Genomic DNA, 27,574 nt, shown 5'->3' on the forward strand with positions numbered 1-27,574 from the left:
ACAAATAGCTGTGCTCCACTAAACTCTTTTCCAGAGTAATTGAATTCATAGCCATTATTTTCCACTCGCTTTAATATTTATAAATTTTAAGGGCTACAAGATGTTACCGAACAGTTCTTTGAAATTGTATTAGGAGTTGAATTATTTTTGCAACTAAACACTCCGCGGCCTCTATAGACGCGACTTGGTGGGCCAAAAGACAACCTTTGGTGGGCCAAATTTGGCCTGCGGGTCCTAATTTGGGCACCCATGCTCTAAACAGAAAACATATAAAAGAAGAACATCGTCAACTGACTGGTAGATGGAGAAGATCGTGTACATTTTTCCTCTTTTGTAGGGATAATCTTAGTTTGATTTTTTTTTCTTTCATTCATCATCAGCAGTCAACATCTAAATGTTGTGTACACTGCAAAAACAGCACCTCTAGAAATAATGTCAAAGTGTCAAAAGTTCTTAAAATTTGAAAAATTGTATTTAAATAAGCAAAGAAAATCTGAATGGTGTAAGAAATAAGGTCTTACCAAGGATTCTTATTTTAAGAAAAAAGCTAATAAGACATGTTTTCTTAAATTAAGATTACTTTTCTTTTGAAGACTTTCTTGAGAAGATTTTTTTTTCTAAGACAATTTTTCTTGAAACACTGGTCTTATCACTTTCTTGATATTCAGTTTTTGCCATGTAACTTGTGTTTTCACACTTGTCTGCTGTTGTTCTGTCCTCTTTCTGTTTACTAACTTGTGGTTTGGTCATACACTGAGACTTCTGCTTTAGGATATTTTTGAATTGTACATTTCCGGTCCTGTTTGGCTTTTGTTTTTAATAGAAATAATGATAATATTTTATCTTCTTCCGTTTGTCCCTTTCGGGGTTATGGGGCTGCCGGAGCCTATCCCGGCCACTTATAGGCGAAGGCAGGGAGCATCCTGGACAGGTTGCCAGTCCGTCGCAGGGTCACACATATCACACAACCCTGCATACTCACATTCACACCTATGGATAATTTGGAGTGACCAATTAACCAATGAAGCATGTTTTTGGAGGATGGGAGGAAGCCGGAGTCCCCGGCGAAAACCCACACATGCAAGCTCCACACAGAAAAGGTTCCCCATTGGTGTTCTGTTTTCAGGTCCCCCAGCCAGGACTTGAACCAGGGGCCTTGAGGCAAGAGGCTGTGAGGCAAGAGCGCTAACCACTGCACCACCGTGCAGCCCCAAATAATAACACACTAATAATAATAATAATAATAATAATAATAATAATAATAATAATAATAATAATAATAATAATAATAATAATAATTATTATTATTATTATTATTATTATTATTATTATTATTATTATTATTATTATTACAACAAGAACAATTAAAAAACACTAAATGAATGTTTTTTTTTGCTCGAAGTTAAACCGTCAGAGCAGTTGGAACAGTTTCCCTTCACAACACAAGTGACCAAAATGAACTGCAGTCACACGAGGTGAGTTGGAAGTTTTAATTTGAAAAGCCTAAACGGATGTTTTGCTCTGCAACATTTCTGGTTTAACAGTGGAGGTGCTTCTGCAGGTCCTGGACGCGTTGTACAGCAACCGGATAGAAATCTGCAAAGGTGGGTTTTATTACCTTTTATTCTTACCACACTAACATTTAACCATTGCACATTTTCAAGTATGGAGTATCTTGTTTTTGGCATAAATGAATGTATCTATTTCGATGCGATAAAAAGGGGAACAGGCCATCGGCAGAATATGCTATCTCTAACAGCTGTTTCCATTGTGGAACCCGCAGGGCGACGTAAAAAACGCGTCTTCCGCGGGCAGATGGAGGATGTTGCTGATGATCATGAGGATTTATCACATTTCCTGTTTGAATCGTGGCTTGTCCTACAGGAGAAATTAAAGGCGTGTCACACATCAGACCAGAAAAACCGGTCCAGACTGATCTGAGGCGGAATAAAACGAAACAATCATCATTTCTGCTTTAATTAAACAATAATCAACACATTTTTGATCAAACAGAATTACATCCATCCTCAATGCACTATTGCAGGCCTGGAGTTGCTGTCTAATTCATGAAAACGTGGTCTCAGATGATGTGTTCCTGCTAACATACAGTCAAATCACGTCATATGATTTTTGACCTCCCTCTTCATTCATATTGTGGTCCAATTCTCTTAATAACCACGTGACAACGAAGGGATACTGAACTGCACAGACAGTGAAAGATGATGACGTTTAGGGTTTTGTATTGCATAGTATGTAAAACAGTTTAAAGACTTCATACTATAGTCATCTTGATTCTACATTGGTATATTAATTTAAAAGCAGAGATTGGCTCCTTTGTAATGTAGTTTCCCTTCTTACAGAGACATTATATGATTGTCTTCTAGGCCTGATTTTGGAACGTTTAGCCTGAAATGGCCAAATCGACATCCCTACCCAATGGGACAACACTTCTAATGTCAAACAACATCCGACTGTGCTTCACACTAGAAGCTCGGATTGCTTTTCTTTCAAGACAAAAATGGCCTTGAAAAGGACCGTTAATCACGAGTTCGAGTATATAAGATGCTGAAATGTCATCGTTAATTCCACGCCGGCCTGAATTCACCTGCAGACTGCTGCAGCAGCAAACATCATTCATATCGTGCCCACTCTCCTTCCTGCTTTTTATTTTTCAGTGCGGGGGGTGGGGGAAACTGAAGTCGGGGCTATTTTTAGCCTCCCCTCTTCTCATCTGCATCCCCATTTTCCCTCTGAGAAGGAGGCCTGTTAGAGGAGTAAAGGAGGCAAATGATGGAGCAGGACAGCAACTGAGTGGCCATCCTGCTGTCTGCTTTTGTTTATTAGTTGTTTTACAATCCTGGCTGGTTAGTGGCTTTGTAATAATTGATTTGTCAAGGGAGAAGATAGATATTTAGCCATGTTGAGTTAATAGGGCTCATGATTTATTGTAACTACACACTTTTGAATGGTCATTTAGCTACTGCCTGGTCCAGTTTTACTGTCCCAGTTTAATACTTTGGCGTTTGCAAAATGGGAACATCTCAGCACAGACAAATGCAAACTCCATTTAAATGGTCATTGGTTAAGCATCTGTTTGATTAAAAAATAGCAAACATATGTATATTTTTTAATTTAGTTCCATTTTACAATGTCCAATAAGGTATAAATTAATGTTTGAAAATATTTTGGTTTGGTTTCAAGCTTTGATTTTGTCTTTCTGCAGGTGATAAAAACATGATATTTATCATTATTAGTTGCCTGTTTAAAGCAAGAACATGATGCATGTTTGGACTTTAAAAACCCTTGTGCTATTTTAGATGACCCCACCCTCACATTGACGTGTTCTCCCTACCATGACAAAGGTGGATAAAAGTGGAAAGATTTCATTTAATCCATGGACACCAGTGAGGTTCACAAATCATTGAAGAAAAAAGGTTCAGCGCACTGTCTAGTGGGTCTAGATGACCCAACTCCAAATGGTAAAGTGCCTAGGAAAGCACAAGGGTTACTATAATTTAAATAAAATCAGCCGCACCTAGGGGTGTAGCAATTAATCGACTAAATTGATTAATCTATTTATTTGCCTACAACCCGAGCGATCTGTCTGAGACAGGTTGTTAATCAAATCAACTTTTATTATTACAAAATCGTTTCAAAATGAATCAATATTGGAAAATACCATTTGGATTGAGATATGGTTCTAATAAAGCTTAGTTTCTATGCTAAACTAAAATATGAATGGAGTTGACATTTATTCTTGTTTACTTGTTTGTTTGTAAACATATTTAATTTTCTTGCAAGGAATCTGGAAAACTGCACCTACACTGTTCAGTACCAGGTATTTATCTCACTGGTAGAATTTTTGGCTAAAGATGTCCTGGATCGATTTTAGGTCAGTGAATTGGATCAAATCGGTTCTTTAAAAATGAATCAATATTCACCATGAATCATATTAGTAACCACAAATGAATCGTTACCCCCCAGCCGCACCACATAATTAGAGTAAAACATTTGCAGGTAGGAGTTTGTCATCTTAAGTACAAATATTGGCCAAAATATCTCTTATGTGAAAAGTTAATATTGTTCTTTGAGGAATTATTGTTGTTAAACTACTAGGAAAAAATGTCACTGGTTTGAAAGGATGATGTTTTCTTGTCTTTGAAGCTAGAGATGCCAGCTGAAATGATGTGTATATTTATTCAGAAAAGCCAAATGCAGAGAGCCTGTTGGGTCAACTTTTAGTAGCAGAATCGCGACATACTTGTTTTTCTCTGACTTTATCAATGGTCGAGATCCGTGCTTCTGTAGAACATTGTTGTTGTTTTTTGCTGAGGTTTGCTGAGAGGACTTTTGCTCTTCTATGGTTCATCCGGGACACATTTAAGAAACCGGACATTGAACCATGCTACTTTATCACCTAGATTTTTTTCCTTTCGGTGTTCTTGTCCTGTCCCATTTTCTCTGACAATGTCCCCTGTCAGATTATGAAGCTTGGGTTTGTGTCTCTAGTGCTTTGGAATACATGAGGGTTTATGGTCGACTGGTTCTGGGCTGCAACAGCAAAAGCCTAAACCATCACACATCCTCCGCCATGTTTGACAGCCAATCTAAGGTTTTGCACTGATATGCTTTTGATGTTTGTGACATTTAACCTTTCCAAGAAACCTTTACATTCTCATCATTACCATACCAGCTGATGAAAGGGTGAGATTTAGCCTGTTTACTAGTGAATAATAATCATCACTTTAACATTTATTCTTTAGCCCTGATAATTCTGAACAAATGTGATGCAACAACAAGAACCGATTATCTTTTAACATCATATTTATTTTTTATTTGACCAAAGCTGTCGTGAAAACCAAAATGTTTTTTAGTGACTACAAGTTTACTGTAGTAAAACCTAAAATCACAAATTTCTTAAAAGAAAATGATGTATTTTTTCTGTTTTTGATTAATGTGTATATATTAAAAGAGGATGTAATGTTTCTCCCAAAACAGTACTTGAATGAATTGTGAATATTCAGGACTCCTGCTTCAAACTCAGTGATTTTTTTTAGTGATCAACATTGGAAAACAAGAAGATGACAGTTTGATCGCTTGTTCCTGAAACAGGCGATGAAGTCTTAACTATTTCTGTCTCCCTAAAATGAGATTTTGTTCACATAATCTAGGATCCCCTGAGGATTATGGGGCTCCATATCACTGCCAAAATACAAAAATCCATTTACTTTTGGTTATCAAGTTCACAATTAACATTACTATTTGTTTATATATTCATGTTTTAGCATTTCAATCCAAAACAAATTTGCTAAGAAAAAAAGCTTTCATGGTTGACACTCAAGAAAGTTCAAACTTTTATTAATGCAATCAGGATATTTTACTAACAAAATTATGGAAAAAGTCCTGGAATTTAAAATAAAACAAGAAATCCCTTGGCAGGAAAATCAATTAATGTAGTTGATGCAATGAAATGGCAGTTTCTAAGCAAAGATCAGTTTGATTTGGATGAAAGGATTTCTTGGAGTAAATTATTGGCCCTAAAATATCAATTTGTCTCGGCTGTCGCAGCCACACTCAGATCGAATCAGTCCAGCTCCTGCAGAATGTAGATCTTCAGCTGACAGGTTTAGAAGAGGGCTTGGTGATGTCATCACCTTTGCTTTTTGGTATGAAATAATTGAAAAATCCTTTTTTTCTATTAAAGTTCTTTTTGTTTTCTTAATAACCATTTTTAATTTTTAATTTTTTCCAGATAACATTATTTCTCAAGTAAAACTTCTTTATGTATCAAGATATTAGGATTTCTGGATTGGTTTAGTTATTTTGTCACCTTTAATTTTCATCACATTTTTCAATAACCTGCCATCCTTGTTGTCATTTTTTCTGGTTCCACTTTGAACCCTGACCTCTAATCCCTTCAAATGTTATCAGAAATCAAAAAGCTGTGAAGATGCGAGATGGAAGAATCGATAGTTCTTTTTTGCATCTACAAACCAACATTTTGCTATAGAAACTGAAAAAAAATGCAAACCACAGTAATTTTTTTTTTAGCCATTTTTCAAAAGGAAGGAAAAGATGGGCTGTTGTAAAAGAAAGAATGGCTTTGCTCTTTTCTTTTACCTCAACAATATTTTTGATTACTGAATACACTTGAAAAGAAGAACAGGAGGGACAAGGTAACACCTCAGACTGTTTTATATTACCAATATGGGTTTAGAGACTTTTAACAAAACCACAAAGACAATCATTAAAAGAGAAAAAATGAAATTTTGTTATGTTCTTGTTTTTTTCCTCTTCTCTTTGATAGACTCACCAAGCTATTCTCTTTCATAAAAATATATGAAAAAGTCAACTAACCTAATTGATCTAAATGCAAAAATCTTGAAGCTAAATTTTTGAAGTAATTACATGTTATAAAATACTAATCAGACCCATTGTTACTTTCGTTAATGGTAGAAAGAAATACAAACAAACCACTTTCCTCTTACCTGGAAAGGTCATTCCATATTTTCCCAGTCAACAACCATTACCTCAGACAGTTTTTATCTCAGCAGCTTTACAATTATTCTACGAAGTTCTTCAAGATCTACTCTGATTATCTTTGGATCTATTTTAAAAGCATTCCCAGTGGTATTTTAATTATGATGATTCCGTTTTTAGGCAAAATGAAAAAACCTGTGTCGTTTTCTAGGACATAGTTTCTGCATAGCGGCAGTAGTTTATCAGAAATGTGTCTGAGTTGTGGGTGGGACCGTTAACATGGAGCAACCCTGTCCTCCTTCCCCTCCCCATTGCTCAGAGCTTGGAGCAGTGAGGTTGTTTCTATATCACAAAGAAGCTCTCTTTAAAACTGTATTTTTTTGTCTGCTCCTGATTTACAGCAATTTGTATTAAGAAATACTGAGAAATGCAATTTTGATCGTAATTTTTTATATGTATGTCCTCCATCATCAGAAACCTGCTACAAGAGTGTATCAAAAACACAATATTCATTGGAGCGGGACCTTCAGCAATTAAGATTGTGTAGTCAAAAGGGCCACATCATCTGCATAGAGCACAGTTGGAACCCTTAGCTACAATGAGAAATCTCTTTATATAAGTTACAAACAGATCCTGTTGCAGATGATGATAGTGCACTTGTTCAAAGACAAGTCGGACTTATTGCCAGGAACCAATCTCCTGCTGTGTTTGTGAAAGGAACGTTCCTGGGTTTCACAGTGGAACAGAGCCCACACTGTTCTCCTTTAATCCAAATTTCCTAGAACAGTTTTTATGAATTTTACGCCATGTGTTTGGTTCAGAGAATATGTTACAGCTGATTTGTGGGTTGTTTGCCTTTGAGGTTTAATATCAACAACAAATGCATGCGAGCATGCATTTGTTAATTACTTTGTGATGAAGCAGAGAGGCATCAATCTGTAAGCTTTCACATTAAATTAGAGTTTAGCAGAGGTTAAACCAGCTCTCCTGTTTTTGCAGCTAATCTCTGACACACAGTAAAGGCAGCAACAATAACACCACACTGAGCATGAGTTTAATAGCCTCTTCTGAAAACCCACAACAGTCAGTGCTTGACAACAGCCAGGCATGCTGCACAGGCTGACCAGGTTACCATCTTCTAATCACTGTTCTTGATAAACATTCTATATTTGAGTTACAGTTTGTTTTCCTAAGGAGGCTCGGTAACCGAAACAGATTTTTCTGTCAATGAATCGTGGCTTAAAGCCAACAGTCTAAACAGAGTTCTATGCTGAGCCAACTTTTCTAAATCTTGATGCTTTTAAATTTTCTTCAGATAGCCATATCAGATGTCCAGTTTCTGCTCCAAGGACTTTCCATACTACATAAACAAAAAAGTTTAACCATTTACCCAAACTATGTTTGTTCAGCTACTTTTGAAGGGAAAGTCAGCTATAGAAGCATTTTTTTTCTCTCAGCTTTCTTTGCCGCTGAAAGAAACATTCACATCACAGCAGCTTTGTTGTCTATAATGAATTACTGTTTACATATATAATTGAAAAAGCTGATGAAACAAAATGTTATGCATTCTAAAAAAGCCATAAAGACCAACTCTAATCATCATTGATCTATTGTAAAATCATTCCCAGTGGTCGTTTATGATTATCTACTTTATATATGTTCATCATGAGAAAAATGCCACAGGAACATGTTAAAAACACTAACAACAGGATTTTGTAAGAAAGATCTTCATTTTAATGTCTTTTTCTATCTTTAAATTTTGAAGCTATCTCTTCAGCTCAGTCAGCTCTAACAGCAGTTTTTAGGCAGCAGCATCTGCAGAGCTGAGCATGCACTTTGCTGAAGCAGTAACACAAGAACATTCATTTCTAATAAAGCATGGGGGAAACTAAACACCAAGCCTTGACTGTGATCACATGTGATCTCACTTCCAGTTTTGGAGCTGACATACATTGTTCAAAACGGTTGACATTGCATGTTTTATACAATCAAAAAAATAAAAAGTTCATCAGGGAATGTCAGGGCTTTTATGGCTTGAGTAAATTATTCCCATTATCATTGTGTGGCCTTTAAATGCATTCCAGTTTAGCACATAAAAGCAAGAGGATGAACAACATAACATTTGAAAGTGGTGGATGAACCAGCAGACGAGCTAAATTAAAATGTCTATTGAGCGGATGCTGATGGAAACAAACCAAACACAAGTCTATGTAATCATGTAATCAGATATTGTAGAGCCGGTTAAGTTGATATTTCAGACTAATCGTGCATTTTGTGGTACAAGCGCCACATTTGCCATTGATGTACCTTAAGATCCCCTCTTTCAGAAAAGCACATTAGCCATGAGAAATTTTTTTACAAAATGGCGGCCATTTGCAAAGATGGCGGCCATACGCGATACTGTCACAAAATATATATTTGCCACAGTTTCAACAATATCGGCCATTCATGCACAAAATGCAGTCTTTAGGATCAGAGGATCCTAAAGTACATTTATGCCAAATTTGGCGTTTTTACCACAAAAAGCAGGATTATTTTGATAACCGGCTCTGCTATTACTTGATTGTCTTACTTAGATTGTGCTCCTTTTTTCTGAACGTTTCTAAAATATTTTAAGCTTTTTTTTTTTCTATGTTCAACAGAAGTGTTTAAATAACCTTTAATTGTGAAGAATTGTATTTATCTGAAGAATAAATCAAAATCTGTTTAACATTTGCATTTGTTTTTTTGTCTTGTCAGTCAGCACATGCTCTCTGTTACCCACAATGCAGTTAAGAAGTTTGTGCATCACTTGCTGAGCTACCTCTGTCCAACACACCAATGATGTGTTGTGGAAAGGTCGAGTTTTCTTCAATTTTTAACAAGCATCTCTCTGCTCCTTCGTGTAAGCTGATAGGCTGAACTGTGAGGAGGGTGCAGTTTTTTTGGTTGTTCTTTCTTCTCTTAGAGTCCCAGTGTTCCAGAGCAGCCAAGTGGAGATAACTGTCTAAATATAGAGACGGTGGAGGGGTTTAGAGGGTCCTGTGGGCTCAGGTCATTGTATTCCTATGAGTCGGCATGTGTGCTGATTCCCAAATCCTTTAGTTTCAATGTTCACATGCCAACACATGTTCAGTTAAACATATGCAACCCGGTGAAGTTTTCTTATATACTTTTTGCTCATTCATTTGAGATGATGAAAAAATGAACTTGTTTTGATTGTCTTTATTAAAAAAAAAAACGACACTTTTTGCTTAGTTTGACCTAAATTATTTCTTTTTCATATTTTTCTGTAATTTTCTCACTGACAAGTTTCTATTCTGCTGTGTGCAGCGTTATAAACAAATAATTAAATTTGAGTTTATCTGGTAGTGAATGAATGTGAAAGATTGTGAAAAAACTTTTTCGTTTCTTTAAAATGTGAAATCAGCTGTGAAACGTGAGACTTGATGGGAAACCTTAAGCTAACCTACTGTGACTGCCTTCTAAGTTCTGATGATGAAAGTCAGAAAATTGGTTTGTTGTTTTTCTCCTGACTTTGCAATATGCTGCTTTGATTAATATCCACATAGCAACTTATAGAACCAGCTAGTTAATCACTGTCATCTCGAATGCTGAGTCTCAAAGATGGGGCTGAAATCTATGTTTTAGTTAACACACTTTTTACAGGGATGAACTTTTTAGCAAGACAACTCAGATTCTGCTTTTTCTTTAATCAGAAAGAAGTAAAAGCATTTATTTTTTTATAGTTGTTTTATCATTGTAGCTCTGCATTCTCCTTTTTCTGTGAGCACACTCATCATCACAGCATCCTAACTGTGGTGCTGTCCATTGTGCTGAAGTTAAAAAACAGAGCAGACTGTTTTTAAATCTCACATTTGCCTTTTTTTTAAAACTTGGACCTACAAAAATTAGATTATCACAACAAATGTTCTGTTAAAAAACATATAAAATGAAACTAAACATTTTAAGGGCCCCATGGCATTGCAATTACAGTTGTTTAATTGTTTGCCACCTAGGATTTGTGCAAGAAAATTGATTTGAGACATCAACATGCTGCTAAAGCTGCATTATGTTTCTAATCATAGCTTTAGACATGTAAACATGTCAAGTTGTGAGTTGCATTCAGTAAAGTGCTCAATACCTAAATGTGTGGAAATTTTGGTGAATTTTGGTGACTTTAAGTTCAAAATGACAACAGAAGCATTTCCATCCGTATTCAAATAACACATTGTTTGTCCTCTATTTATATTTTGTCTGTTGCTCACATTTTTTGGGATCTTGTAATGGCCTTGTGTTTCATTTTACTGTAGTGTATGATATGAATTTGCTCATATAATGTCGTCAACATTAACATTCTTCTATGGTTCTGTCCAACAGATGGCTTCAGCAACAGCGACCTATGGGCAGAAGGAGTCCTCAGACCAGAATTTTGACTATATGTTTAAGATCCTCATTATTGGCAACAGCAGTGTGGGAAAAACCTCCTTCTTGTTCCGCTACGCTGACGACTCTTTCACACCTGCATTTGTCAGCACGGTGGGGATCGACTTCAAGGTGAAGACCATCTACAGGAACGACAAGAGGATTAAACTACAGATTTGGGTAAGACAAGAGACAAGATGAGATGTGCATTTTACAGAAAAAAAAAAACAAATAAATCAAGTTTTCGTGTTTTTCTAAATAGTAAATTCTACAAGTTTTATCTTTTGGGGGAAAACAACCCACACCTATTATGTCTGTAATGTAAAAATTGTTTTTTCATGGGATCATTTACATGAGATGCAGTCATTAGAAAGATATACCTCGTCATTGATACTAAATGAAAAGCAAACTAAAACAGCACTTTCCACCATAGGATTTAAAAAGCTTGTGATTCTCAGAAATAGAAAAACCTTTTGTGAAGCTCTAAACTTCAAATACCCCCTGTTGTTTGTAATTACTGTAGTATTTTCTCTTTAAGCAGCTCCAGATACCCTAAAAATGCTTGATTTGCCCCACAGACTTTTTTTGCAGGTAATAATCATGTGTTTGTTGATCCCTTGAAGCTCTGGAACCCAAGTACAAACAAATATTTTTAATGGTTTTTCTGAAATAGTTTTTTATGCACAACAAAAATATTTATGAATTGCAAAGATATCCTTCAGTCGCTTTGCAAACTGACCTCAGAAATACAGAGATTGGAATTAAGACTTTAAAATGCAGAGAAATAGGGATATAAAAGATACAGATATGTACAGAAAAACTGATGTAGCACTGGGAGTAAGAGCAGTGTTGCCTGAAAACCACAGATACGAACAATTTATTTTGGTAAAAACCTTTAAAATCAGTCAGGAAGTCAATAATCCGTTTCTGACGTTGTCAGTTTCTCTTCTTGTTGTGTTCTCTACTGTCTTTGGTTGTGTCTAAATTTTTTTCCCTACTCACTATAGTGCACTATATAGACTGTTCGCCACTCGCTCTAGAAATTTCCCAGAAGTCTCTTTGAAAAGCCAGTGGGCTTCAACACTCACTAAATTGGCATATATAAACCACAATGCATTGTGTTAGAACGATTTTCCATGTGAAAACAATGTATTTAGATTTATTTTTCATAAGCCATAGACGTTTTGATCATCAAAATACATTGGATTCATAAAACCTCTTTGTAAAATATTCTTATTATAAATAAAAGAGGCCAGTAAGAAAAAAAAGAGTTTCTCTGTTAAAAGGAATGCCAAATGAATATTAAAAACTACACTAACTATACATTTAGGATACAATCTACCAACAAACTGAACTGCATTGTGTTGCTATGAAGTTAGTTTTTATGCATCCATTCGTGGACCATATGTCGAAATGCATATTGAATCATGTGGGACGAAAGGATACACACCCATACAAAAAAGGATAAACAATGACATTTAAGGTCATTTAAGGTCATTTTTCTGAAAAAAGGGATTGGTGTATCTTTTAATAGTTAACTGCTGCACAAACTTTGGTTTGTAATGATCATCCATCAGTACAGAGGATGCTCCAAAGAGAGACACGATGAAAAAGTGGTGCTTTTAAGCCCGGCATGTTTGTACCTGTACATGACATTTTTCAGTTGCCAGAGATGTGACCGTGAACAGACACACAGTGTGTGTGTGTGTGCATGTGTGAGACTGCTTCTGTTGTCAGCATTTGCAAGGTCCTGCCTCTGGTAAGAAAGCTACAATTGGCCAATAAGAGAAGAAGAAACCGATGACTGGGTGCTGCTTTCCCATCCCCCAGCACTACACGTTTCCCTCAAGAGCTATCACAAATTCACACAACCATCCCCCATTCCTCTATCAGTTGATATTCATGCAGAGTAAAAAGACAGCTCAACCATCCAAATGCAGTATGTAGGATTTTTCTCCAGAGTGTGTAGTGTTAAACCCATTTATGTAGATTTATGTAGATTCGATCTGTCATGTAGATTTTCATTCATACTGATGGAAAACATCCATGTGTTAGTGTTTAACAGGTCAGTATGATGCAAATATTTGATGACACCAAGCTTAAACTGATAGCAAAAGGCATATTTTCAACAATTTTGAAATCCTTGAAGATCCAACCAGATGAAAATTGTGTTTTTGGTGTTTTTTTTTACTATGCTCTTGTATTTTTCTGATGGTGGAAAACATATATAAAGTAAATTAAACTTTAAAGTATTTTTTTATTCCATTCATGGTGAACCAGAAGCAGATGAAAAAATGCAGTTGGAAAAAGCTCCACTTGTAGACGACTAGATCCATGTATGTCTTTGTTTTTTTCATCCGAGCTGGCATCTGGCTTAATACTGCAAACCTACATGGCTAGATAGCTCCAATATTCCTTGCCATTTTTGTTCCATCAGTAATGTTAGGTTGTGGATACAGGGGGCTGTAACCATAAACAGATGGATGATAGGAATTGGGGGTGGGCTTACTTTGCACCAATAGTCATGCCCACAACTCAGAGGCAAATTTCTAATGAACCCCTGCCGCTCTGCAGAAACTATGTCCTAGAAAACAACAGGTTTTCATTAATTTTTTTCAACATGACACCTCTTAAAGAAAAGCTCCACTTGCACTTACAGGTGTAACTGTCTTCCATTGCAATGTGGGATTTATTATAAGTTTTTTAGTGAGACATTTATGTGTGTTTTCCCTTCCATTTTACCAAGCTCCCTCACCAATTAGCCTGTAGTGTTGTTGAGTTTTATTCTTGTCTGTGGCAGTGTGTTCTTGTGCATTTGTAGTTGTTTCTGGTCATGTGCTGTTACTTTTCATGTGTTTTTATCATCACAAAAATGCACATTTTCAGTCATCTATGCTATCTGGTTTTATCATATGTCGAGGTTTTTACCACCCACCGTCAACAGAAAGAGGAGAATTCATTATATAACACCACTCTGTGCTACTGAGGAGTTAGTTACAGAGCTTATGTTATCAGTTAGCAGCCTGCAGTGGATGCAGAACAGAAAAATGTACCCATCGGTACAATTGGATGGTAAAAGCCAGAGCTAAAACCTTCTAAAAATGCTTTGCTTTCTGAAAAGGATCATGCATGATTGGATGGATTCACTGTGAATCAAAAAGAACAGCAGAACTGACTTCACTGAAAAAAAAAACATTTTAATGGCTTAGTATTTGTATGCAGGTCTTTTAGAGAACTCCACTTAAAAATCTCTGGTTTGTCCATTAGAGCTGTGCTGGAGGACAGTGAGGAGCAGTGATTTGTGCTTTGTCTGAAGTAAATTAACCTTAGTAAATTCCAAGACTTAATGTTGTTAGAACAACAAACCCACTATAAATCCGTAAATTAAACTTTTTCATTCAGATATCCATACAGCACTAGTCCCTTCAAAAAGCGGAAAGAAAAAAAAATGTATGCCCTATTCACTAAAAAATGTTTTACTAGGAAACTGAGGTTGTTTTTTTAAGGGGAAAACATTAAATTAAAATTAAAATGTGACACAGGATGTAGGTGTGGGGGTCTATAAAGGTGAGCCTACACATTTCCAAAGATGGACTCTATGAACAAGGACTGCTCAGTAAGTCAAGTCCTTCCTGGAAAAAAAAGCATTTAGGATTGTTTTTTAAGTTGCTGCTTATTCTAACCTTTCTGTCCATTAACACTGCATAATCAATAAGAATTTAGGTTGCTATTTATTTAGAAAAATACTTTAAAATGTTAAGAAATTAGGGGTTGATTCACCCAAATGTTGCTTTTAGAGTCCTAAAAATACATTTCAGTACAAGCAATAGTTTCTAGGTTACATCAACTCTACCAACAATGCCAGCAATTACATAATAACGCAATGGATTTATAAATATCAATAGATGCTTTTAAAGAGTTCCTTTAGGGGGAAGGCAGTAACATTTCTATAAGTGGATTTTTTATTAAAGCAAGAGTTATTTGTGAGTAGATTGTGAATAGTTCCTGTTCTCCATGTGTTTTACTGTCCCCTACAGGTAGATGAAAAACCCAACAGTGGCTTTTTTTCCACTTTACTGAAAACCCTTAACCTGATATATTGATTATGCAGTCCTATCATTTTGTAATATTAGTCGTTTATTTTAATGTTGCATTAATTTCTGCACGGTGGCGCAGTGGTTAGCGCTCTTGCCTCACAGCAAGAAGGCCCCCGGTTCAAGTCCCGGCTGGGGGACATGAAAAACACAACATCAATGGGGGACCTTTCTGTGTGGAGTTTGCATGTTCTCCCCGTGCATGCGTGGGTTCTCTCCGGGGTCTCCGGCTTCCTCCCACCATCCAAAAACATGCTTCATAGGTTAATTGGCAACTCTAAATTGACCATAGGTGTGAGTGCAGGAGTGAATGGGTGTGTGAGTGAGGACATTCTACCCTGCAACAAACTGGCGACTTGTTCAGGGTGTCCCCCCTGCCTTCGCCCACAAGTGGCCGGGATAGGCTCCGGCAGCCCCGTGACCCCGAAAGGGATAAAACGGCATAGAAAATGAATGAATGAATGAATTAATTTCTTTATGTTCAGTGTCTTTCTTAACTCTGATATAGCAAATTTTGCTCAGCAGTAAACCTTTTTTCAAATGCATTTTCAATAGATTTGCTTGTGGAGCTTTGCTGCAGAGGCAAAGCAAAGTCTTGTAATCCTGTCTGCTCTGCAGTGGTCAGCAGCTCCAGCAGCAGCACTTTTTTTTACACCACCACCAACATTCACAAGTGCTTACTGGTCTCTATCTCATAGCTTTGTCAAAGCCACTGATACAATTAAAGGCATAAAAAAATCTGTAGAAGCCTTACCAGTGTTGAAATGTCAGATAACCGTTGTATTTGTCAGTATTTTTAATCAGATTGATGTAAACGCCTGTTTTTTGTAACCATACCAGCTTTGAAAGAATTCATCTGCCAGAAATATTTTTTAGTTTAAGGAGACATTGAGGGGAAATGTGTCTGTTTTCTGCTCCCCACAGGATACGGCAGGTCAGGAGCGTTACCGCACCATCACCACGGCTTACTACCGAGGAGCCATGGGCTTCATCCTAATGTATGACATCACAAACGAAGATTCCTTCAACGCCGTGCAGGACTGGTACGTTTTTTGGGTGTAGGGGAACTTGTGACATGACAAAAGCAGATGCTGGCACCTCCAAATGCAGATGACAAATGAAAGTGTAGTTGAATATCCACACTATTCAGAAAACCCAGAAATACAGCAACAAAAACAACAAGGCGGGCAGACGTCCCTGTGTTTAAATGAAAATGAAATGCTGAAACAAGCCGGATCTCTTATCCTTTTGGTCGCCTGCTGGGACCGTGGCTCAGTACAGAATCAAACCTTCTGCCTCTCTTTCACTCAAATCTCTTATCTTCATTCTTTTTCTTATCTTTTTTTTAATTCTTTTAAACTATAAATGAATTTCTTTTGCAGTCAGAGTACAAAATATAACAATTCCTTTTGAAAGCTAAAATGACATTTTATTTCAAATATTCTGCCTCACTATTATAAAATAGCTGCTTGTCTTTGAACAAACAGCAGAAGGGATGAGGGAGTCACAAGTGCTGTGCAAACAAAAACCTCTTTGTCATTTCTCAAACACGGTTTTTATTCAACCATGTGCCTTCATATCCTGTTTGACAGCTCTGACAGAAGCACAATGCTACAACATGACAGAAAATGCCCCCGGAGTAAAAATCAGATTTTAATTGCATTTGCAGTTTACATTTGCAATTTTGCTAATGCAAAAACACAATTGCATTTCATTTGAATTAGCAGGGGTGCACTTAGTAGAGGTTGAAGTTAGCTTTGGTATATCAACGTGGCTGGCAGAGAAACCAATCAGACTCCTGTTTGTCCTGGTTCCCAGGTCGACTCAGATTAAAACGTACTCGTGGGACAACGCTCAGGTGCTGCTGGTGGGAAACAAGTGCGACATGGAGGACGAACGGGTGGTGAGTGCAGATAGGGGTCGGCAGCTGTCTGAACACCTTGGTGAGTTCCACAACTTCACATCTCTGATTTATTGCTGTTCGTGCTTAGAGCCTCGTCAATCTGATGCTACTTTTGGTTCAAACTGTTCTAGCAAGAAAACTTTGCTAAATGCTTATTTAATCAAAAGAACTTTACTGTAGATCCAATTCTTTAGAATTCAAACACATATATTTAAAAAGAAAGGCTAAAACCTCAAGGGTTTCTGTGGTGGATTTGTTTGTGAGGGGTCTCCATGTTTTATTTCTGAGCTTGTGAGTGTTTTCTTTATCCCTCAAAATTGCCATCCTGCGTTCACTGGGGTCACAGAAGTGGTAGATTTTAGATTGTTTTTAGGGGGGAAAACTGTAAAATGTTTTTTAAAAAGAATTTCAAACAGCACTGAAAATATGTGGGAGGGACCCCACACAGAGAAACACAAAAGCCAAATGTCTTTGCTTTTTTATAGTGTCCTTACTTAGAGATGCTTGAAATAGAGGACTTCAGTTTTTCCATTTTTGGCATAGTTCAAAGACAGAAAATCCAGAAAAAACATGAAAATGTTTGTGTTAAGTTCATTGTCATGAAATCTGAACATCAATTGTGTCATAAATTGATTAAATAAACTTTTCTTTTTTTAGTAGCTGCTAAAACAAAACTGACTGAATGGTATAAAACTGTCAAAAAACAAATCCTCTTGCTCATTTTTCTACTTTAAATCTGAGATTGAAGATATTGTGTTTCATTCATTTTCAACACGTGGTTGACGTGTTGACAAATGTGTCAGTGCATGACAGCTTGGTCATTTTTAGTAAATGACCTAAACACAAGAAACCAAGTTGTTCACCTTTTGACTAACCCCGTTAGGGGTCGCCACAGCGTCTGGTTTGGCAGAGATTTTTTAACGTTAGATGCCCTTCCTGACATAACCCTGTATTTTCAAGGCACAGGGAGAACCAGGGTTTTAGCTCATTGCACCCCGATTGGAACCCAGATTTCTTGTGTGACAGTCCTACACCCAGCCAGTTAAGCTTTCTAGCCGCTAGGTCTAAATTCAAGAGATCAGGACTTATTGATAAACTGTGATAAACTTGAAATAAGGGAGAACTAAATTATTGTAAATAAATAATCTGACAAATAAACTGACAACTAGAATTTGATATATCCTGAGGGTTAGTTCAAAACAGAAAATAGCTTTGGATAGTAGTCAGATTAAAGCTGGTGTGATTGATAAGAAAACGTAACACCTAATTAAATCAATTGAACACTAACTTGCTAAAAGAATTTGCTCAATGATCTGCCAGTCTCTACAGGAAAAGAGAAGGAATGCCATTTTGACCTGACCGCCTTGCACTTCTCTGTCCTCCAGGTTTCGAGTTCTTTGAGGCCAGTGCAAAGGACAACATCAATGTCAAGCAGACTTTTGAGCGCCTCGTCGACATCATTTGTGAAAAGATGTCTGAGAGTCTGGACGCCGGTGACCCTGCGGTTACAGGGGCCAAACAAGGGCCTCAGCTCACAGAGCAGCCCGCCCCTCCTCACCAGGACTGTGCATGTTAAGACGCATTCATTTTTTCAACCCGTTTCTCTCGTCTTTATTCTTGTCCTTCGTAAGCTGTACCCCAGATCCTCAGGTCCTTATTTCATCCCCCTTTTCTCACCTATGTTGGTTCATGGGTTGATAATAAACAACACAAGCTGAAAGTTACTGAAATGCTCTGACGTCCAAACGTTCCAGCGTTTAAAGTGTCTGCCCCTTCATTCTTTTATGTAATAGGGGAAAAAGGTGTTTTTCTCAAAAGACACGCTTAACCAAAGCCAGAGCGACTTCAATCCAGCCAGAGCATTTCAGACTCTTTGCAGCTGAGGTGCTGATGGTTTTACTGTTCCCCATTGAAGGATTTGACGGCTGACATCCTCTGAGTGCCATTTAAATCCTTCCAACGTTTACACTAGTTTGTTTCATATTGGTTTAGGGAAAGAAAGCCAGCCTGATCTGGTGAATGAAAAGGAAGCTGTGGCATTAGATAAGAGGGAAAATGATCCATCTAAAATGAATTCAAAACCATTGTGCTGTGCGTCATGTAAAGCGTTTTATTTTCTCATCCATCTATAAGGATAACACTGAAAACCACAATCTTAGCTAGCTTTCCCCTTTTAGCATTTTTTAATCTTATGTTTTTGCATTTCTCTTCTAATCATAAATTTTGTGTCATTCATTCTACTTTTCATTTATTTACTAACACTTGGAGGCAAAGAAAGGAACAACCTAACTGGCATAAAAAAGCAAAAACCGAATAGAAACGTATTCAATTATATTTATTTAAAATGTACATATAAATGTTGTGCAATATACATATAAATATATATATATATAAATAAGATACAAACCAAGAATGCGCTTCTTGAAAAAAGTTTTAAAATAAGTTCTTCAAAGGACAGTATCTAAAACGAGACGTCTGTGTTGTGGTGTTTGTTTGGATGTGTGCAGGCAGCTTCACGGGGAAGATTAGAAATGTTGAAATGTCCTTTCTTGCCCGGAAAATTGAATTTGGAAATCCAAATTACAAACTTTACTGTCATAGACTGTTATTTATTCCTGTTATTTTCCAGTTGCTGAATCCACACGGTGGGATTTCCCCTGACTAAAACACAGAATAACATCTTTGTGTGACTTATTTATTGGAGAAGGTTGTTTGAGCAGTTGCAACGTCATCAGAAATGTGTTAAAGTGTCTAATCAAGGCACCACAAATTTGCCCTTGTTGTGGCTTTATTAACAGGTGTAAAAATGAAAGGATATGGGAAAGCCATTATGTACCATACAACAGCTTTATTGAACTAACTAACATCACTAGGTTATTTTTTTATTTATTTTTCATCTTTAATGCAGGTGACAGCTTCTCACTTGTTGCACATTGTGGTATTTTGTTTTTCTCTTAAAACCCCCCCACAAAAGTGAGTAAAGACAGTTTAGGATAGAAACAGAATTTGATAGAGTTAAATAAATCAAAACATATTGAGACCACTGCAGCGATTCGCAACATCAGTTTGATCAAGCTCATAACTAGTATTATCTTCTTTTTCTGGTGCTCAGCTTTGGCAGGATAACTAACACATTAACATACATCAGTGTCTCTGTTTTGAACAAATATGACATCTGAAGAATGGATCTCAGTTCATATTTCTTCATTTGCAACATTCATAGAGGTTAAAACATCCTGCTTTTTCCCTTTAACTCATCAGCAAGCAGGATGAAGCTTTCTCAGAGTCACAGAGCAGCCTCTGCAGGCTCAGTGTGGACCGAAGTTTGTTCACGGCAGAGATCAAAACAGGAGGGGGTTGACCTGGCTGGCATCTTGGGTTGAAGCTGGATAAACAATGCAGTTACATTTCAAAGTCACACAGCTCCCCTAACATGGTACAAAACCAATTTCTGAACTAATTTCAAAGTAATTTCAAGGCAAAAAGATAAACAGAATCAGTTTTGCAAGTTTTATTTATAATCAAAGAGTAATTTTAGAATTACACAACATTTAAACCTAATCTTCTTGGTTTAAGTTCAGTAAAATATTATGATGAAACAGGCCGATTGGTGAAATGGTGGACTTCATAAAAGCTGGAGGATTTGACCCTGTGTATGTTTCTGTTCTTACTGGTTGTGACTGTTTATTTTCCAGTAAAAACGAGTAAACTGCTCTCCTTTCTAATAAGTCTTCCTCTCCATATAATCCTGCGCTGTAAATACTGTATCTTTGAGTTTAAATGTGTGGATTGTGTTGTATCGAATCAGGCTTGCATTAAAATACAGGAAAAAAGAGAAGAGGTGAGGGGAGGGAGGTGGAAAAGATGAAAACTCCAAAATAGCCATGATGTACTGTATCTGCATTCATTTCTAGGCCTGCTTGTGAATGAATGTGTCACTCAGTTACAAAGCAATACCCACTGCAGCAAAGCATACAAAAACAAATGCCATCCAGCTTAATAGAGGTTGCTGACAGTAGATATTTTACAAGCACGCAGAAACATGTATCCTTATTTGGTCTCGTATCACTGCCTCTTCAGATCCTTACAGTTTGGGCCATTGAGATGAGAGGACATACTGTGGATGTTTTTATCTGTAATTTGTGGTAAACAATTAAAAAAAAAGCTAATAAGCACCCAACTGTGGATTTTTTTTTTATTTTTTGAGATTTTATGGGTTCACAAAATAAAAAAAACTGCCTTAACTTTGAAAAAATCTTCAAGACCACCAACATATCATTGAACACAAAGCCTAACATGAAATAGACCAATCTGTATAAAAGTTGTAAACTGTGTGACTTCTGTGCAGCAGCTTCTTGCACCCAGCAGATGATAATTGGAAGTGACAGGCCTGGCATCGAGCAGACAAATCAAAGTGACATTTTACCTTCTGGCTGCAATCTTTCCTCACACTGACTGAAGCAGTATGTTGTACTTTTGACTTCTGCTCCAACAGCTATAATCTGCTCTATTTAGGAAGCACTGCCATTCAATAAGCAGATTATCAAAATAGGATGTATTAATAAATTATACTCTGCATAGGCTTGGTCACGTGCAACCACCTTATTTGAGTTTTCTGATGGCTGTTTTATATGATTATTGACTACAATTTAGCAAAATAAATTATGAAAACTATCCTGTATCGAACTTAATGTGAATTTACAAGCAATTACATGCATGTAAACTAGAAGAATGAAAAGGATTGCCTATCCAGTTGAATACAGACACTAATTATGCAGTAAAATGAGCTTTAAATGACAAAAAAGTATTTGATAGTAGACTAAAACTATTCTGAGGGTTGATTTTATAATGTTCAATTACAATATTTCACTCAATACTCCTGTTATTGCTCAGTTTAGGCGTGTTACCCAGTGGTGTCCTGCTGTTAATATTCTATTCAACCAGCAGAGGGAGCACGACACCATACTGATCAATACACCCACTCCAAAAATTCAGAAATATTATAATTTTTTCTACAAAATGACAGATTGGGGCTAAATTAGCATATTTAATTAGGGCTTTTAATTTTACGATACAATAGTCAAATTCAAGAATTATTGAGCATTTAAACAAGAACAGTTTGTTTCCCCAAAAACATCATGAATCTGGCATTAAGATTACAAATGATGTTTGTACGAGAATTTCTTGGATTACGGAATAAAATGTTTAAATACCGGTATTTCTTTTTTAACCAGTCATTATTCTGCTCTTTAATTAGATTTGTGTTGCAAACGTGACATTAACCAGACACGGTTTTATAGTAGAGCAGCATTTAATTCAGAACACGATGGTGTGTATGAAGCCAAGTCACAGTAGACTTGACCAAGTCAGTGCAACAAACTGGTTACAACTGAATGTTAAAAATGAAAATACACAGACATAAACACAATAAAGTATAAAAAAAATAGTAAAAAGATAAATACACACATGTTAATGTGAAAATGAAAATAAAAACACTGGTAAACCTGTCCCCTGTGACACCAAGCCAAGGGCAACATTCGAGTTGGTCAGCAACATGCAAGCTGTTCCTTACAGAAATGCAATACATACAATAAATGCTGTATATAGATCATCTTAGATATCAAATGTGGGGGATTTGTCTTTCTTGCACCCATCTTTTGGTGCCCATTGAAGTAGATATATTCGTTTGGTCCATGTATGAGACTGCATCCAGTCAGTAAACATTTTTTATAGGAGAAAAAAATGATGATCTTACATTGTTTCAATCCATTTGCTCTCATCTGTAAACAGACATACGAGGTAGAAGATTTCTATAGGGTCGAATATGAGCCTGATCAAATACATAATTGGACTTCACTTAATCTGTTCAATCAGATGGTGAGCATTAATCACCATTTGAATTTGGACTGGATGGAATTGCTACCAAAGCTGACATGGAACCCCGTTTTGAACAGTCCCACGGGGCTACAGAGACCAACACGGACTAAGTCCATCAAGCTTATGTGCTGGTCAGGAGCCTCCGGGGCGTCTGTCTCTTAGTGCACTTGTACTTCGTGGGGGAGCAGCTGGCAGCCGCTGTTGACGTGGCTGAGGACCTTCTGCTTCAGCTGGGCCACTTGCTCCCGCAGCAGGCCGGCCGTCGACGCCAGGTCGGTGTTCTGGCTCTTCAGCGTCTTGACCTTGTCCTCCAGCCTGGAGATCCGCTCCAGCTTGCGCTTCCGACACTTGGAGGCTGCGATTCGGTTCCTGAGTCTTTTCCTCTCCGCTTTGATCCGCTCTTGTGAGTCCATGTCGATGGGAGACAGCGGGGGGCTCTCCCCGAAACTCTGGACGTCGGGGACCGTCTGCGGCTCCTCCTTCAGCGGCTGGACCCGGGAGAGCTCCGGCTGCGACGGGGCTGCCCCCAAATGATGCGGCGGGGGAGGCGGAAAAGGGACGGTGTCCGTGGAGTAGTTGACGGTGGTCCCCAGCGGGCCGCTGCCGCCGTAGCTGTTCAGGTTAGTGTACACCGGCAGGTCGGGTTGGACGCCGGCTGGAGCGATGTTAGCCCCGAGGTCCAGACTGCTGTTCGTCTGCCCGGCTCCGCTCAGCTGGTTCTGCTTGTGTAAGTCTTCCAGCGCCTTCACGAAGCCCTCGGCGAATTCCTGCTCGTCCGTCACCGTCTTCGGGTACAGGAACTGGGAGCTGGTCGGCGTCGTCGTTACCATTCCGTTGGACTGGATGATTAGTCTCTCCAGCTCGGGAGAGGCCAGCTTAAGCAGCCCCAAATCTGTGGAGCTCAGGATGCTGTCAACGTCTCGAATATGCGGTTTTAGGTCGGAATTGTCCGAAAGGCTCAGGTTAATGTCCTTCTTCATCATTTCCGTGGGTAAAACTGTGATTAAAAAAAAAAACCGGGCTGCGCGACACTCCCTCAGAAAAATGCCCGGCCCATAATCTCACTGAAGGGAAAGGCGTTAAAACGATGTAAAAATGTTTTCAATGCTGGCAGCTCCACGGTTGAGTCAGAATGTTCGCTCGCGCACACCGCCTCGAGCTCTTTTAGACTTGAACATTCCATAATGTCACGTCAGAGCACGCGGCGGGATGGGCAGAAATTACGTTTTCTGAATTAAGAAAGGAGCTGAGCAGATATGACGGGAGAGAAGACAGGCGGCTCACTCTGAGCCTTATTTTGAAAACAAAAAGTAGTTATGAAACTGAATCAATTTTCTCCTAATTAACCCGTCTAAATGCTAAGCGTTATAATGAAATCAAATAATCCGGTTACGAACACACACATGTTTTAAATATAATACTGGAAACTGAGTGATCTGAATTATTGCACCGTTTGTCAGGTGTTTTAAAATACACTTTTTTATTTAATTTTTGTAAATTCACTTTAAAAACTTTTTTAAATACTCTGTTTCCTTAGGATTCTGTTGAAATGTGTTTTTAACTTAAACTGTAAACATTGAAATAAATACTATAAGAAAAAAACTAAAAGTAGTACACAACTTCGAATAATTTTTCTGCTTTACGTTTTTCCCCTAAATAAAGCAACAACAAAAATCCACACACACCAAAGTTACAAGCAAATTAGGGAGCCAGTTTTGACAATATTTTGAACAGCCTTTATGGACTGATTCAAGCCGTTCTTTCTACCAATTAACCCTGATTTCACAAAATAACAGAATTAACACACAATTATGACATCCAATTTTAATTAAAGTCTTTGAAAGTTTGGTATGTTCCAATGGTTTAAAATCCAAAGCTTTTTTCTGCTGTTCATCTTTTTAAGAGACGATCTTTGCTCACACCACTATTGCCATGGAGAAAAAGAGGAAAGCACAAACAGTGAGGTGGTGCACTGATGTCATTGTGGGTGTCGATCAGCATATGCCTTCGTTTTCAGCACATCTGAAAGAAAAAACTTAAATAAAAACCATTTGCAAAACACTTAGAACAATGTTCAGTTAAACAATGTTACATTAAAAAAGTATGTTTGTAGTATTTGTTAGAAGATGTTAGTAAGCAAAAAAGCTAAACCCCCTGATGAGTCAGGAGTCTCACTTCTCTTTTGAGACTTTTAATGAATAACACAAGTTTAGGGAAGTTTAATCTGGAACTGATTCACTTTTAACACATCTTTATTTACTTGCGGTTTTGGATTTGATTGAGTCTCACTTTCAATATTTGTCTAATGAGCTAATTTCAGTTGTTCATTTTCCATTTCCACAATTTAGTAAACCAGAAAGGTTTGAGACATAATTTAAATTTGGAGGCAAAAAGCACCATTTAATCATTTTTTTTGTCTTTTCAACTTATTTTATCCAAGTAATAGACTTTGATTCCCAAATTTTAGACAGTAAACTGGAGACATTAGGATATGTTAGAGCTGTGAAGCTTCTCGGCCGTTATATTGTTTTTAACTCTGGGTCCTTCCAACATCTCAATGCATTGTTGTTTGTAATTCCCAACACGGTCAGAGGCAGCCACTCTAAGAATTTTTCTGTCATACCCTTGGATAATGTGTGCAGAATGTCAGCAACTAAGGCATGCAAGCTGTCAAGAACTGGTGATGTAGGAGATGCTGGAGACCAGGCTTGGTGGTGGAAACTTAAACGTTTCTTCTTCTTGTGTAGTCTTATGGTGGACAGCAACCTTAAACATTTAAGGAATAAACTAGAACATGACAAAAACCCATGCAGAAAAAAAAAGGTGATAAAGCAGATACGCTGACGATGAAGAGCTGAAAACCAGACACTAGGCTGGGGACACTTAACAAATGAAGACAGCTGTGGATGATTAGTAACATGAACCAGGGGGGTATTCCAGAAAGCATGTTTAAACTACCCTGACTTTAACCCTGAACTCTAGGCTGAAATCCGCCTGAACTTGCTTACTCTGGGTATGTCGGTTCCAAAAGACCGGATATGAGTTAGCGTAATTACGCTCAACTTGGTAACCCTGGGTTAATGCACGAGCATGGCAAGTAGATAAAGACATTCTCAATGGATCGACGATTTCCGGAGTCACCATGGAAACGCGTGAAGAACAAAAGCGAGTGCTATACTTCAGTGAGACGGAGTCAGAAATTTCAACGACAGCATGTGAAGATTATACGCCCATCAAAAAAGTAATACGGCTGCATCATCAGCAAAATAACCATCCAATCCTGAACTCACACACACACACACACACCCATGTCTCTCTCTCTCTCTTTCTCCTGTCTCTCATTATGTGCAATATATTATTTGCACTATATCTCTGCTATCATGGGCATAGCAGTGCAATACCTACCTCACTGTGGAAAGTAAAACTTTTCAGCTAAATTTTTTACTGTACATTTTTTTGGACTTAGTAAATTGTACATTTTTTGTGAAATAATTTTCCTTTTGCATTTCTTCACTGTACAGTGATCAGCTCTCATTTCACTGTATGCGCGTGTGATGCGAATTGTACATGTGTATAGTGACAATAAAGGCATTCTATTCTGTTTTAAAAGAAAGAGTTTCTGCTTGGAGAAAAAGAAGAGACAGAGTAAACGCACGAGTTTCTATCTCATTTCTATATTCATTGTGACGCATATATATATATAAATTATCCAACTTTGCCAACTTAAATGAATTACTTCTATTGGTAACAAGTAATTGAGTAAAATTTATTCAACCTAATTTCTTACGTCTATCCAACTCAATAATTGTTTATACAACTCAAATTTACATATCTATCTAACTAAATGTCATATTACTCCAATTCAATTAAATGTTCTTCCATATTAATTTATTGTACTTCTTGAACTCTCATATGTCTAAGTTTGAGCCTGTAGATATTCTCGTTTTTATAACAATAAAATGAAAGAAACACAATAGACATGTAGTATGAAAGCATATGTAATTTCTCCAACTTTAACTTCACAATATTATGTGGTAGGGGTGCTAAATAACTCATCATCCTCTCCTTCCCTCTCACTCATGGTGCAGTAATAATTAAACATAACAGGACAAATAACTTGGCAAAACACAGTAAAACAGCTAAACAACTAAACACATTTGGTCAAAAACCCACACTTAAACCCAAATCCGTCCAGACAGCCAAAGGGAATGGCATCCCACAATTCCTTGCGGTGCCAATCTAACAGCAGCACCAAACTTACAACTACTTAATTGAATTCATTTGAATGAAAGTAAAATAACTGTCTGATGACTATGTGTTATTTTTAAACTGACTTAACTAAAAAAAAAAAGATTTATCTTAACTGAAGCAAATATTTAAGTTAGTTTATGTAAAAAAAAGTTTATATTTCCAACATCCATACATGGTCTTATCACCCTCTCACGGTGGAAAAAGTATATCTGAGCTTCTACATCCACTAAATCATCTTCAAATGGAAACGCCATGCTCCTTCACCTCTCTAAAAACAGACTAACCTTCAATTAAACCTGCTTCAAACCAGGTCATGTTCAGAGCATTAGTTGTTATGGCAACTTGACATACCCTGAAACATACCTACATTTCTGGAACTGAAAGCTGAGGTTATCCGCTTCCTTAGCCTCAAATTTACCGAGGTAACTAGCATAACCTGCTTTCTGGAATAGCCCCAGGAGTGACAAGACATATTCAAAACAATAATTAAAACACCGTACTGGAGTGCACAATCCTCACACAAGCACTATTTATATATATATATATATATATATATATATATATA

General features: G+C 37.4%; 2 protein-coding genes across 2 annotated transcripts; one reads left to right on the top strand and one right to left on the bottom strand.

The window, feature by feature from the left end:
• The first annotated feature begins 1,401 nt into the window (after positions 1-1,401).
• On the top strand, positions 1,402-21,061 carry rab3ab (RAB3A, member RAS oncogene family, b). The gene is made up of 6 exons (XM_020702394.2): positions 1,402-1,475; positions 1,562-1,604; positions 10,840-11,064; positions 15,903-16,021; positions 16,797-16,921; positions 18,267-21,061. The coding sequence occupies exons 3-6, from the start codon at positions 10,840-10,842 to the stop codon at positions 18,455-18,457; spliced, it is 660 nt and encodes a 219-aa protein (XP_020558053.1). The 5' UTR covers positions 1,402-1,475; positions 1,562-1,604; the 3' UTR covers positions 18,458-21,061.
• A 1,112-nt stretch (positions 21,062-22,173) lies between these two features.
• Positions 22,174-27,103, bottom strand: jund (JunD proto-oncogene, AP-1 transcription factor subunit). Its single transcript, XM_078945870.1, has one exon. The coding sequence runs from the start codon at positions 23,739-23,741 to the stop codon at positions 22,917-22,919; it is 825 nt and encodes a 274-aa protein (XP_078801996.1). The 5' UTR covers positions 23,742-27,103; the 3' UTR covers positions 22,174-22,916.
• Between the last annotated feature and the right edge of the window lie 471 nt (positions 27,104-27,574).

This window comes from Oryzias latipes, chromosome 4 (assembly GCF_053564925.1).
Source record: "Oryzias latipes strain Hd-rR chromosome 4, Olatipes_Hd-rR_3.1".
NCBI lineage: Eukaryota > Metazoa > Chordata > Actinopteri > Beloniformes > Adrianichthyidae > Oryzias > Oryzias latipes.